Raw genomic sequence first — 14761 nt, forward strand, 5'->3', positions numbered from 1 at the left:
GACACACCTAAGCGTTATGAAGTTTTTTGACTGACAAGACCTGATTACTTTCAAACAAGTTTGAAAATACAAGCATCAGAAAGAACTTGCTAAAAATTTCAAAAATACTTTTTGAGAAAAGGTTAAAAAGGACAAATTAAACAAAATACAAAAATTTGTAAACAAATTACAAAATACTTATATTGTAACATGGTTTTGTACTCTTGTAGTTAGGTATAGCAGAAATTCTTTCTGGAAGAAAGTGTAACACAAGACAGAGCTGTATTGTACATAAAGCACTGTGCCTGCCTTTTGCTTTTGGTTTACTATGGCAAAAGCCAAGTTTACCATTCTGTATCTGAACCACCGCCTCTGTTAGTGGTGATAACACATCCCATATTAACCTCTGCTTTCAAAATATTTTAAAATGTGCATGAAATGATACTGCTGCAGTCAAAGGACCAAGCTGTTGTTTCAACAGTTATTCACTGCTGCAGTCAGGCTAGTTACCACTACTATTTCCAAGCAGAACAGTCCTCCACTGCTTCATCTCAGCTGGAATTAAGGCAAGTAAGTTCTCTCCACAGGCATCAGTATCTCTATGGGGATACCAGACAGTAATCTCAAGCTAATATGATATGGTTCAGATATATCACTAGTGCACATAATGTTGTAACAAAGCTCAGTCTGTTCAAAGAGTTGTAACCAAACACTTTCATTCTTCTTTAAGACTAATAATAGTACAACTTAAATGGATCAACCTTAGTTCCATCTGAGCTTTTCCGTTACATTCACAGAGTACACAACTAGAACCGCGCAGTTGTTTTAGACAGAAGAAAAAATATTGTTAAGATATGAATGCAGGACAGTGTTCAAGGATCTTATTAAAAAATAAAACCCATACTGTAATTATCTGCATAGTATTTCCAGCTAAAAGTCTTATTTACTCCTAATGAACAATCTATACTCAAAAACAAAAAACAAGCACAAATAAAAGTCCATTGTAATTTACTGAACAGCCAGAGAAGTTATGCAACTTGAGACTACAATAGCTGTTTCATATTAAATTGTCCTAAATGTTCCTTTAATGACAAAATATGGGAAGAGGCATTGATGATGAGAGCATCCGCATTCCATATTTATCTAGCTCGAGGGTGTTCACTATTACAGGACTACTTATTATAGCATTGTGGTTAAAAGTTCTACATCAAGTTTAAACCCCGCTTACCTCTGTATTCTCTCTAATTTTACAAGTGTTCTTCTCCTGATGAATGGGAATTAGCGGTAAGCCTCTGATCTTTGGACTTTTAGTTATAGATTGTTTTCTTGCTTTCCCAGCAGGTGGCCATATATCTGCATGCTGAAGAAAGAAATGATTCCTTATTTTCCAAGTACAATTTCATAAATATATAAGATCCTTTGGTATGCAAAACTCCCTTGGAAAAAGCCATATACTGCACAATCCATGCCCTTCTACTGTGGGAGAAAGGGAAAAATACTATGATGCTTAAAATTTTGTTAATAATTCATAAGTGCTGCACAATGTTGAGTGAAAAGAACCAAAATGTCTCTACATAATTATCACATATCAAACATCTTCCTTCCTTAATATTATTCTCATTATCCTGAAAAAATAGAAAATATCATCAAACATGTCATACATATTGACTTCTTTCACAATTTCAAAATTCCACAGAAGCATGCTTTCACGAGTCCCAACAAAAGTTTCTGAAGTAAGATAAAATTACCTCAATGTGCAAGCGTTTCAAAATGTGTTTCTTGTTGAAGTTCAAGACCCAAGTGCAGGGTACAACACTTGGGCCACAATAACCCCAGGCAGTGCTACAGGCTGGGGCAGAGTGACTGGAATGTGGCCCAGTGGAAAAGCACCTGGGACTGCTGGTCCACAGCTGCTGAACATGAGCCAGGGTGTGCCCAGGAGGCCAAGAAGGCCAGCGGCATCCTGGCCTGTGTCAGAAATAGTGTGGCCAGCAGGAGCAGGGCAGCGATTGCTCCCTTGTACCTGGCACTGGTGAGGCCACACCTCAAACCTTGTGTCCAGTTCTGGGTGGGTCCCTCACTGCAAGAGACACTGAGGGGCTGGAGCGTGTCCCGAAAAGGGCAATGGAACTGAGGAAGGGTCTGGAGCACAAGGCTTGTGGGGGGCAGCTGAGGGAGCTGGGGGTGTTCAGCCTGGAGAAAAGGAGGCTCAGGGGGAACTGACCGGGCTCTACAATTGCCTGAAAGGAGGCTCTAGCCAGGTGGGGATGGGCTGCTTCTCCCAGGCAGCCAGCAACAGGGTGAGAGGAAATAGCCTTATACTGCACCAGGGGAGGCTTACGTTAGATATTAGGAAGAGTTTCTTCCCGAAAAGGGTGATTAGACATTGGAATGTCTAATCACTTCAGTCAGCATGCCTGGAGGTGTTTAAGAAAAGACTATGTGTGCCACTCAGTGCCATGGTCTGGTTGACAAGGTGGTGTTATGTCATAGCTTTGACTCAATGATCTCAAAGGTTCTTTCCAAACTAACTGATTCTGCGGAAATTTGTATTAATAATTTAGAGAAAATAATTCTTTAACCTATGATAACAACATGTGTTATCTAAAACACAATCTACAAATATGGTCAGGTTTCAGTAATAGTCTTTGCTTTAGCTCGACTGAAATAGGTCAGTTTTGGGGGAAAATGTGAAGTTTTACTCTGAGTAAAAAAACAAGACTGGGAAGAGAAGGGAAGTAAAAAACCATAAATTACTTATTGAACATTTAAAATTTGAGCACATGAGTGCTCAAATCACAGTCATCAAGTAATGCTAATAAAAACCAGAAAGACAGATTTGAGGACAAGGTATTTCAAGACTATTTTACTGAAAAATCAGCAACATGAAATTCTGTGAATCCAAGAGAATGTCCAAGGCCTACAGCTAACTCAGCAAAACTTTGAAGGAAACTGGCAAGCCAGGACTGCAAACCCACTAAGCAAGTCTCTTGAAAACTGTATGTAAAAAAACAGTTGTGGAGCTATGATCATACTTGCACATGGAAGTAAAAACAGCATTACCATTAAAACATATCAGAATCAGTGATTACTGATTCATGATGGCTGACTAGAAATTGAAAGCCTTTGTTCTAAATTTAGAAAAAGTATTTTATAGACTCATACACTGATGGAGTAAAAAATTCTCACACATGGTGTGACCAAAATGATGCAAAAGTCTGTGATAAGAGTTCTCTCCAGTGAAGAGTTCTCTCCATTTAGAACATTTTTTTCCAATGAAATGAGACATTATCTGAAAGAGCAGCTCTTGCCAACCAAAATCAGTTTATTGTGGATCAAGATACAACAAACAAACACAATCCAGAAAGTGATGGAGAAGCTTTAATCAGCTTCTGAAGAAAACTGTCTGCCTTAATTCCCAGCAAGCCTAAGGAAACCATCCCTGTCAGCTAAGCAGTCTGATTTCCCTTTTGTGCCTGTAACATTTCTTAAAATAGAACTAAGAAAGTGTATCAGAAATACTAGCAACATATTAGGCCACATAAAAAATGTATTTATTCATAGTTTTGACCCCTCTGTTCAACTGCACCTCATGGTAGTATAATGTGCCTCCAGCTGATCAAAGGCAAGGAAACAGGAAGAAAACTATTGTATCCATCTTCATACCAATTAATTACTTCCAACTGTATGGTATGCATGCTCTTAAGAGATTTTATACAGAACTATTATAGAATTCAAGCATCATGCTTTTCAGGATGGTTTTGCATAGAACTGAAAGGAACATTGGTCCTACTTCAAACACTTAGTATGTACCAGCTTGAAATGGAAGATTATTAACCTCTGGGTTAACTTGATTGCCTGTATCAAAGTACTCTTATACCTAGATTACACTGGTACCTACACTTTGCCATTTATATACTCTGCACTATTTATACTACAGGAATAAACATTATCAGATACCAGGGAAAAAAAACAGTAATAGTACTATCTTACTGATATTAATTACTAATAAAACTTGAGTCTGCTCAAGCACTGAGGAACGCAGTACTATTGGTTTATGTCACTCTTAATTGCACAAGATCATTAAATGTCAATGTCTTAACACTTCAAAACCAATTTTACAATATTTTTCAATTTCCAATCTAAGTAATTCCACTCACAAAGAAGATGTGCTGCCTGCAATCTCTCTAACACGTGTGTTCAAATACAGTGACAACATACACAGTAAAAAACCAAGCTGACTTCCCTAAAGATGGTCTCAACTTGAAAATTCTAACTAGAAATAATCTCAGTTGATATTTACAGTTTTCTGGCTTAGAAATGGGATAATGTGGTAATAATCATCTGCTGCTTTTTAGAGATCTTACAGCAATCTTTATCAATATGAGGCATTGCATTCTTAAGGAGATTTTCTCTGTAACAAAGTAGAAGATTGCAATTAGAACAATACACTAAATCTGCATCATTAGCACATCATTTCTCATGTAGTCTATAGACTGACAACTTTACTGATGTCCAGAACACCAGTTAAAAAAAAAAAAAATCAACAATTCCCACAAAAAAAATCAAGCCAAACCAAAAAACCCTTCCAACGGAGTACTGCTAATTCAGTGCACTGTTCATTCAAAATTCACTTTATTCATTTTGGAATAAAGTTTTAAAAATAACAGCATCAATTCATAGCAATTTTTTTTAATGTATGTGACATGAATTTTTTTATTTCTTCTGTTAGGAAAAATTATCCTCGACATTGAGCATTATCTCCTAGTTTTTTATCTATATTGTCAAAGGAACATTGTACATCTGCCTGAGCAGAATCGTAAAGACTGTCCTTCATTGTGATTTTGTGTCAAAAGGACTTCAACAGTTACCAACCTTGCATGAGTTACTTCTAAGTTTCCTATATCAATAACCTCTGAGCCTATTTGCTGTGACACTGCTCATGAGATGTACGCCAGCTGTTTCCATAGAAACAACAACTGTCATTTCAGTTAAGGGAGCTCAATAACACAAGAATTTGGAAGTCTTACTTTCAAGGCATGCATTATACTTCTAGCACTACTATCTATGAAAGTCAGATTCTGTTTTAGAAAGTTGCTAAGTCTGTATTTCAACAGTCTTGTGCTCAGCCTACTTTATGCAACACAAAGCTCCCAGGTAATCATAAATCTAGCAATGTTTATTCACAGTGATATCCTGCAAAGCTCCTTGAACATCATGGGAAAAAGAAAAATCTGACACAGACACAAAATCCTGTTAAAACCTTAAACTGCGTTCCAGTCTGATGTCAGGGTAAATTCTTCCCACCTCGCTTACTTCCACTTCTCCAATGCAAACATTAAACTCCATTTCCAAGGATGTGTTGTATGTCACTCAAACCTATATCCTCCTTACAATCTCATAGCAAGCAGAAGAGTACTTAATTTAGGATAAAGCCTAACCAGCACAATGAATTGTCAGTGTTAATGCAACAAGCCTGGATACCAGAGAAATAAAGCCATACTGGCACAGCTCTTCAATTGGGCTAGTTCACACCACTATGCTTTTAAACATTAAACCCTTCTTTCATGACTACTTTAGCAGCATCCAAACTAGTGAGCAAAGAAATAGCACTTGGGTATTGTGGCACACAGACACAATTTTTAGGTCAACGGCCAAAATTTAACCCACAAGAGCTTTCTAGAAAGGAAATAATGGTCCTTCTTTACCAAGCTTGTCTACAACACAGTGGGGTGGGATGGGGAGATGATGTCAGAATCTAATGTTCTCACACACTCTCAGAGCAGTCATAGTCTTCATGGACTAAGACACATCTTTTGGCACTTTTATTAGAAACTTTTCAGAAACTTTGGCACTGAACCTTATATATAACACATACATATTTAATGGGATTGTTATAACAGCAGACTAAATTACATTTTCTGATCAGATTAGTACCTGTGCCATAAAAATGCTGATCATCCACTCCATCTGCACATCTTGTCCATCACAACACATATACCTAAAACACAATACATAATTAATATTAAAAACAATGGAGAGGCCTGTTACAGCCACACATATTAAATAATAAGCTTCTAAACTACATCAAATAGTGCTTAAATTCATTCATGCTATCTATATTTATTATTAACACTCCCAGAAAAAATAGGCATATATAAATACTTTGAATTATCACTTTACCTACTTTGAAGACAATGCCTGTGCTTCATTTTAAGAATGTGCACAGGATTAAAATCTATCATTCTAACTTTATGACTATTATTTGCTCTCTGGTCATAGAAGGAAGCCAGACACCTAAACCCAAAAGATGAACTGAACATATCAATTAAGAAAGCTTCTTTACTTAAAAAAACAAAAATAAAATTCACCCTGAAAGCAAAATAATGCCCATTAGTTTTCAAACACTCTTACTTTGCAATTGAATATTTCAACAAATATTAGACAGTGAAGTCAAACCAAGTGTGCGTTTCATGTTTACCTACCACTGGTATTTTTCAGAAAATACTGCAAGTCCCCAGCTGAAAGAAGTAAGATTTTCAAAAATTAGTTCCATAAACAAGGACATATTCCTCAAACTGCAGAGATTAATTACCTGTATATAGTCCTTATAATTTGAAAAAAAAAAAAATTGTGAAGTCTAAATCCAGAATAAATTTGTGGGTTTGAGGATGAATTTTGCTAATTTTTTACAACTGATTCATATTTAATGAACCTTCTGTTCTAGACAAAGGGTTATAGCAAAGCACTGCAGATGACAGCTGACTAGTTGCTGCATTTTTGCTGTGGATGTGCTTTCAAAAAGGAGCTGGATATAAAACTGTCTGGTAAAGAGTCCACTACAGTGTGGAAGTCAGAGAGAGAAGAGCTATGCTAGTACTATAAACAAAAGGAATCATATGATTTTATAGGGATTTAATAATTACTAGGGAAATGAAAAGGGAGTGGGTGCACAATGAAGCCTCTGAGGTGAAACAGACACTTCTGGAGATCCAGAAGAGACTTGGTCAAAACTCTTCTCTTGAAAGTAGACTAAAAATAAACCTCAAGGTAAAAAAACCTGTAAAGACAAATTTACATAATCTTTTTACTCCTATTTTGGACTAATCTCCTAGTCATTCTGCACTTGAATTTAAAAAAAAAAAAAAAAAACACACACACACAAAAAAAACACCAACATTTTCTTTAACGTGGTTAAGCTTTGAAATTCATAGACCTTTTTGGAGAGTTTTGATTTGCCAACTGCAAAGGAAAAGTTCAGGCAGATCTGTTTAAAGGCTACAGGCAACCTAGACTCCCTCTGGGATAAGATCCTATGTGCATTGTCTCAGTATCTCAAAGCTTTGACCGAACAAGAACTGGAAACATCTGAGAAAAACAGGTGTCATTTTTCACTGCTCTTTTCCTGAGAGATAGTCACTGATGTTTGTAAAGGGCACTGTAGTCTTCAGCTAGCAGAAACATCAAAATAACAAAGATCCTGAAAAAAGAAAATCCTCTGCTGAACAACAGGAACTGCCAGTAAGGGCCATGACTAGCTGGTTTTCTCATCTCTCTTTTTACTTGGTGCAAGGAAAATGTGTCCACCAATGACATGCAGGACATATACCAAAAAACTAAGTGAGCCAGGAGCGACCATATCCACAAGAGATAACAAACGCACTTTAGATTACGAAGAGCCAATCAATAAAGTAATTTACTAGCACAGATTAGTTAACATGGAACATGAAAACAAATATAGGAACAGAACAAATAATATTACAGGGGATAATTTAATTCAGCATACTGCTATAGGCTTCTTGATTTTTCCTTGTTCCACAATGTTCTATGCTACCCTTTACTGATGATACTACAATACCTTTTACACAGTGTTTGTTTTCTTTTCTATTCTTACTTTGTTGGTGGCTTCATTTTCTTTTTCACTCCAAGATAAAGCTTCAGAGAACTGACAGGCAACACTTTTTCAGGTTTGCTAGCCTGCAAATAAAGTAGGATTCTAATTATTGTATCAGGAATATGCCAAAGAGAAAACGCCACATGACTGATTTCACAATTCAGTTTCTTTCATGGAGTGTACCCCTCTTTTCTAGCAAATCATTAAAGTATTTTCTCTCTTCCTTTGCCATTGACAAAGTGTATCAGTCACTATTATTGGAAGCAGACTGATTAAGAACTTAAGGTTCACATGAAATCATAAAACTGTAACACAATCAGAATAATGAAGATGTGGTGCTATATATGAACACAAACTCTTCAAGAGACAGGAAGATGGGAAATGGGATTGCCCTCTGTTAAATAGCCTCATCTATGGAATCGTGAGAATTTTCTTCAGATCAGAGAATGGGCTGGGTTGGAAGAGACTTTAAAGACTATCTAGTTCCAACGCCCCTCCCATGAACAGGAACATCTTTTACTAGACCAGATTGCTCGGAGCCCTCTCTAGCCTGACCTTGAACACTTCCAGTGATAGGGCACACCCAGCTTTTCTGGGTAACCTGTTCCAGGACCTCACCACCCTCACAGTAAAGAATTTTTCCTAATACTCAATCTAAACCTACTCTCAGTTTGAAGGCATTCCCTGTTGCTCTGCTGCATTACACTCTTCTAAAACATCCATTTCCATCTTTCTTCTAAGCTCCTTTCAGGTGCTAAAAGGCCACAAGTAGGTCTCTTTTCCAGGCTGTCCAAACCCAGTTCTCTCAGCCTTCCTTCATAGACAAGGTGCTCCACCCCTCTAATTGATCTGGTAGCCTCCCTTGGACTCGCTCTAACAGGCCCATGTCCTTCCTGTGCTGGGACCCCAGAGCTACTGCAGCCCTGCAGGTGGGGTCTCAGCAGAGCAGAGCAGAGGGGCAGAATCACCTCCATGGCCCTGCTGCCCACGGTGCTCTGGATGCAGCCCAGGACATGTTTGGCTCTCTGGGCTGGGAGTGCCCATGGCTGGGTCATGTCCAGCCTCTCACCCACCAGCATCACCAAGTCCTCCTTGGCAGGGCTGCTCTGGATCTGTTCTTCCCCCAGACTGGGCTGATATCATGAGTTTTCCCAAACAAGGTGCAACACCTTGCACTTGATCATGTTAAAGCTGCTGAGATTCCCATGGGCTTACTTTTCATGCTTGTCCGGGCCCTTCTGGATGGCATCCTGTCCCTCAGGTGTATCAACCATACCCCCAGCTTGGTGTCATCTGCAAATTTGCTGAAGATGCAATCAATGTTCCTTTCTGTGTCACTAATGATATTAAGTAGCACTAATCCCAGTAAGGATTAGCACTAATCCCAGTAAGGACACCACATGCCACTGATGTCCATCAGGACTCTGAGCCATTGATCACTACCCTCTGGATGTGACCATCCAACCACTTTCTTATCCATCTAACAGCCCACTCAAACAATTCCATCTCTCTCCAATTTAAAGAAAAGAATATTGTGAGGGACTATGTCAAAGGCCTTAGAGAATTTCAGATAAATGGCACTTGCAACTCTTCCCTTGTCCACTGACATAGTCAATTCATCATAGAAGGGCACTAAGTTGGTCAGGCAGGACTTGCCCCTGGTGAAGCTGTGCTGACTGACTCAAACCACAATCCCTGGTTTAGACAGTGCTTCATCCATTAGGCCACTGAGGCCACTGAATCAGGATGAAAAAAAAAAAAAAAAGCAAATTATGTCTTCAAACAACCCACAGAAGTCTCTGGATAACATATCCTGACTTTTATGGGACAGGGGATGGTGAGGGCAAGGCTTTGTTCCTCCTCCTATCTTCAGGAAGGGCAGCCCAATGAGACAGAAGGAGTCCACCTGTTTTCTGGAGAACACCAGTATTGGGACTTTCAGAGGAACCTATATAGAACAAAGAAATGCAATAACAGGAATCTCAATTTAACAATGTTATATACAAACTCTTGCATGGGTGAAGGAAAAAACTCTTTGAATGACAGAGGGTGGGAGGCAGTTCTGCTGATAGGGACTGGACATGCTGGTAGGTGCCAAGATGGGCATAATCAGCAGAGTGTCCTAAGAGCAAAGATGGTCTCGCTTTCCTGAGCTAGCAGAAGCAAAGGTAGTAGATGGAGGAGAGTGATTCTCTCCCTTGCCTTATTACTTGTGTGACTGCATCTTTTGGATCACTGAGACAAAAAAGAGAATCAGTAATCTGGAGAGGGTTCAGCAGGGGCCCACCAAACCATCTGGGGGCTGGAGCACTTGCCCTGGAGGAGAGGCTGACCTACCAGCAACCCCCCAGCACCTACAGTGAAATTTCAAAGTAGACCGAGTGAGGCTTTTCATATTGTCAGAAGACTACATCTAAGGACAGACAAACTTTCCCCCATGAGGACAGGTACTGCAACAGGCTGCCCAGAAAGGCTGTGCTGTCCTCAGGGTTTTCAAAGACTTTAACAAATTAAAGCCACGCACAACATGTCCTGACCTCAGCTGCTATCCCTGCTCTGCACAGGAAGCTGGACAAGGATCTCCTGAGTTCCTTGCTTGCTCCTTCTTGAACAAACTACCTTTAGTCAATCTACAGAAGACACAGACCCACAGGTATGAGAACTGAAGGTTACTGGAAGATGAAGTGCTGAAAGGAAACAATAGATGCACACTGTTACAGAGAAAAACTAGTATTTAACACAATACAAAAGCATTCCTTCAGTACTTTTGGGTCAAGTGTTTTAGCTTTCAATGTAGAAAAAACTGCATCAAACAACTTAACAAATCTTATAATCCCAGTACACAAAGCTACTCCTAGTATTTACTGTCTCTGGATTCTCAATTTCCCATTCTGCAGCTTTCAATTTCTAACACTCCAGTGTGGAAAAAAAGAAACACTTAAGAGAACTTAAGAAAACAACAAAACACACAACAGTTTTATGGTTGGTATTCTTGTGTAACTTCCTGCTCACAAGAAGAGTACTGTCAGGATGAAAAAATACCCCTGCAGAACATACTATTAAGTTAAACAACTGCATACTTCTCACAATAATGCACATTAAGGGAGCCATTTCTTTGTCTGTGAGCTTATCTCTTAGCAACAGAACATTAAAGGGGTAAATTATTTCAGTCAATTAGCACAATATAGTAATTTAGCATACAGTATTCATGGAAACTTTCAATGTTTTTGATAATTGCTCTTGAAAAGAAAATACTGAACAGAATGTATCTCCACCTGCATATACAAAGTTAATTTGCTATTAATGAGAATTTATAAATTAATTAGTACATGTGGCCTTATTAACCACAATTTTCCATCTGCAATGTCAGGCTTTCGTCATTCCGAAATATGACTAAAATTAAACCAAGATTATTCATGGTAGATTAGTATCTCTCAAAAAATGTAAAACAAACTCATATACTATTTGATCAGAATGGTGTTGCCATTTGCATTTAAAAAAAAAATAAAGTAATTTAAAAGTAAGTGTTCAAAACGCCTCCTGGGTTGGGGAATTCAATTTTTTATAAATTAGAATGGCTTAAAAGAGGAGATTATAAAGTGGTAAAACAATCCTATCCTAAATTCTCTCCAAGATACTAATTAAGGTTTTATGGGCATATTAATTTATTCTCACATATGTGCCAATCTGAGTTTTAGCACTAGACTGTAAGACACTATTTGCAACATTCTGGGGTCATTCTAATTGAGACTGTATCTACAGCTTCACAAGAAGACACAGTGCATTAGCTTATGTGAGCAAGGGATATGTCTTAAAAAAGTACTTTAGGAAGGTCAGCAATATACATCCATATTTTTTGGATGGGAGAAAAACAGCAGTCAGCAAATATAAAAGCACTTGATACCTTGACTTTTTTTTAACCAGAAATAATTGGAACTGAAACATAGTTCTTTATTAATATTATTTGCTTTATACTTAAATATAAGTTGCATACACTCAAACCCACTGTTTTAAGAAAACTCCCATGAAATATTTAAAACTGAACCCTTCCTGCTATTAAACATGACTAAATTCACTTCTGTGGAATTCTGAGGTGCATATAACCTAATTATCCATACTAGTTTTTAGAGGATGGAAAATACATCTGAAAAACGTTGTTGGGAAGCAGGGAAATATTTTCCTAGTGTATTGAGAGTTGCTGTTTCCTATAATCTCTTCTATCATGAGAGAAGTATGTATAAGAACCCTGTTTGAATTTTTAAGGGCTTTGTGTGAAATACCAAAGAAAAAAATGGCATGCACTCCATATTACTTCTGCTGCAGCTTTCTACAGCAGGATTTCAAATAATTTAATGTCAGCACAAAGTACCCAAACATTGTTCTATTTTTAATTTTTAAAGCTTAGAGTAATGTATAACTACAATAGCTAAATGACAAACCTACACAAATTCCTTCTACTAACACACCTGTGAAACAGCAAGACAAAAATCACAGTCAATCCCAGATTCTAGAAGTTGCCATTTCATATGAGAAATGTTTATCTATTTGTTAATCTTTTCTTTTTCAAACAAAAAAGAAAGCTTAATGCAAAGTTTGTTGGAGAGTTTGTCGGCTGTACCTTCATATCCTTATACAGAAGCAAGTTTCCTTCCTGTAACACAAAATAACGGTCTTGAAATTTGTTTCCTGACAGTAGTTTTGATGGTTCTTCCTTGTACTTCAGATTGCCTGCTTTCACGCTACCTTTCTCATTTTTCTCTAACAAGATAAAGAAAAGCATTTTGTTAGAAGATTTTACAACAGTGGAAGCTCCTCATTTTTAAGTATTACTGCATATCAAAATACTAAAATTACATTAGTCAAATTGATTCGGTATTATGCTATATATAAAAATAATTCTATTAATTATATTATATAAATACACACACATATATACACTATATATTACATTTCAATACATACTGCATATTAATATATTCTATATTCATAAGGAAGGCATTCTTAAATACACATACCATTATAATTTTAATTACTGGAAAAAAGTCTTCTCCATTTCACTTGTATGATAACATGCAAAGAATCTACCAAAAAATTTCAATTCAAAGAATGTTTTCAGCTTATAACGTGTAGTTAAAAGCAAGAGTATGACATGACTACTGCACCACCACTTCTAGGTATTTTCAGGTTTCTCATTCTGCTCAGTATCCATGACGTATTTTTCCACTACTTTGTCATCTTTTCCCAGTAAGTACCCTTTCCCTGCAAAAACTTCTGGACAATAATTACAGTCATTGCCATGCTGCTACAAGTCATGCACATACAGTGAAACTCAAACTAAAATGGCACTTTAATAGTTAAAGTGAGGAAAAGCAAAGGAAAAGACAATAATTCCTACTGTCTTAATGACAGAACACAGAATTCAGCAGAATTCTGAAGTATTCTTTTCTCCCTGAGGTAAACAGTGTTGGAAGCAGACTGCAGGCATGAGAAGAGAGCAGGTAGGCAGATGTAGCCTTCTCCATTCCACTCAATTCATTTCACCTTGAAGAGGGAGCCAGATTAACAGGGCTAATAATTACTCCCAAACACTACAAGCCTACTACTTATGCCATATATTGGTTTTCACCACCTATTATTTTTAGCTAATTGTAGGTACCTCCAATAAGTCATTAATTCATTTAGGAAACACTGAACCAACTCCTTTTAGGAGTCACAGAATGATACCACTAGCTTTTGTACTATATTACTTTCAGGATAAGAAATAAAACTGTGATGTAAAAGGGGTGTAATGTGTATAGAAAATATCATTCTTACCAAAGGACTCAATTGGCTTTTTTCATTAAAATTCCACTTAGACTTTGAGCATCTGATATCAAACTCTATTATTAAGAAGCAGTACATGATAAAATATATATTAAAAAAAAATCTAAATCCAGAATCAATACATTTCAACATTTCAACAATTAAAATCAGAAATTACTTAGAAGTCCTCAGTTATAAGTGCAAATATACATGCACAGTTAACAAAACCTGATTCTCTCTTTGCCAAAAAGAATATGTATTTCATGTTCAGAATAGAATATGGATCCTTATCCACACAATCATAACCACTTTTTTCCATTTTTTTTCTTTTTTTTTTTAAACTATACAAAATGAGAGTAGCAGGATACTTCCACATCTGTACCAAGCTGGAAGATTTTACATTTCTGCACACAACGCACAGCCTGACAAAAACTCATTCTAAACTTCACAGCACTCCTACGGCAGCAAATCTGTCAAATGCTTGATACTTACAAAGATATTAGAATAGCCTGAAGGAGGAAAAAAATAATTCTCTAAACTGATGATATTCCATGTACTTCAGAAGCCTGCATTTCATTAAATAAACCTAAGACAACAGGGATGTGTCCTAATCAGAACGTATTTTTCAGACACAAACTTTACAAAACATGCTAAACTTGCTAGAACTTGGCAGCTAGGAAGTAGGTACACTTAATCCATGGAGGATCGATCCACCTATGGTTTAGAAGCTTGCATTTCAAAGAATATCTCTGAATAATAGCCCCTGTTCTCAGAAATCAATACTTACCACTCAAATTATACAACACTGTACTGGAAAAAAATCAAGGACTTGCACACACAGAATTTATAGTAAATTTAACAAATAAGTAATATCTAGTTTTCCAACAAATAAAACTTTAATATGAGAAAATTTTTGATAAGGAAAAGAAAATGGGTCTTGAAATATAATTAAGCTGTCCTGAATAGCTCTTATACCAAAATACAGTGCACATCTTGCCCTACCGAGTAGCACTTGAAAGAGTGCATCTACAACAAACATGAAAAGCTCTGGAATTAATTGTCAGAAACTAGCAACTAAAAACTGTA

General features: G+C 37.1%; 1 protein-coding gene across 1 annotated transcript in view; it reads right to left on the reverse strand.

Annotated features, from left to right (window-relative positions):
• ARAP2 (ArfGAP with RhoGAP domain, ankyrin repeat and PH domain 2) overlaps positions 1 to 14761 on the reverse strand; it is a 114282-nt gene that overhangs the window by 3136 nt on the left and 96385 nt on the right. The window contains exons 28-32 of the mRNA XM_041484393.1: positions 12492 to 12631; positions 7874 to 7956; positions 6465 to 6500; positions 5917 to 5980; positions 1208 to 1339 (exon numbers count right to left, since the gene is read on the reverse strand). Coding sequence (XP_041340327.1) covers positions 1208 to 1339; positions 5917 to 5980; positions 6465 to 6500; positions 7874 to 7956; positions 12492 to 12631 — 455 coding nt within the window. The remainder of the gene's footprint in view (positions 1 to 1207; positions 1340 to 5916; positions 5981 to 6464; positions 6501 to 7873; positions 7957 to 12491; positions 12632 to 14761) is intronic.

This window comes from Pyrgilauda ruficollis, unplaced genomic scaffold, assembly GCF_017590135.1.
Source record: "Pyrgilauda ruficollis isolate IOZ18807 unplaced genomic scaffold, ASM1759013v1 scaffold1, whole genome shotgun sequence".
NCBI lineage: Eukaryota > Metazoa > Chordata > Aves > Passeriformes > Passeridae > Pyrgilauda > Pyrgilauda ruficollis.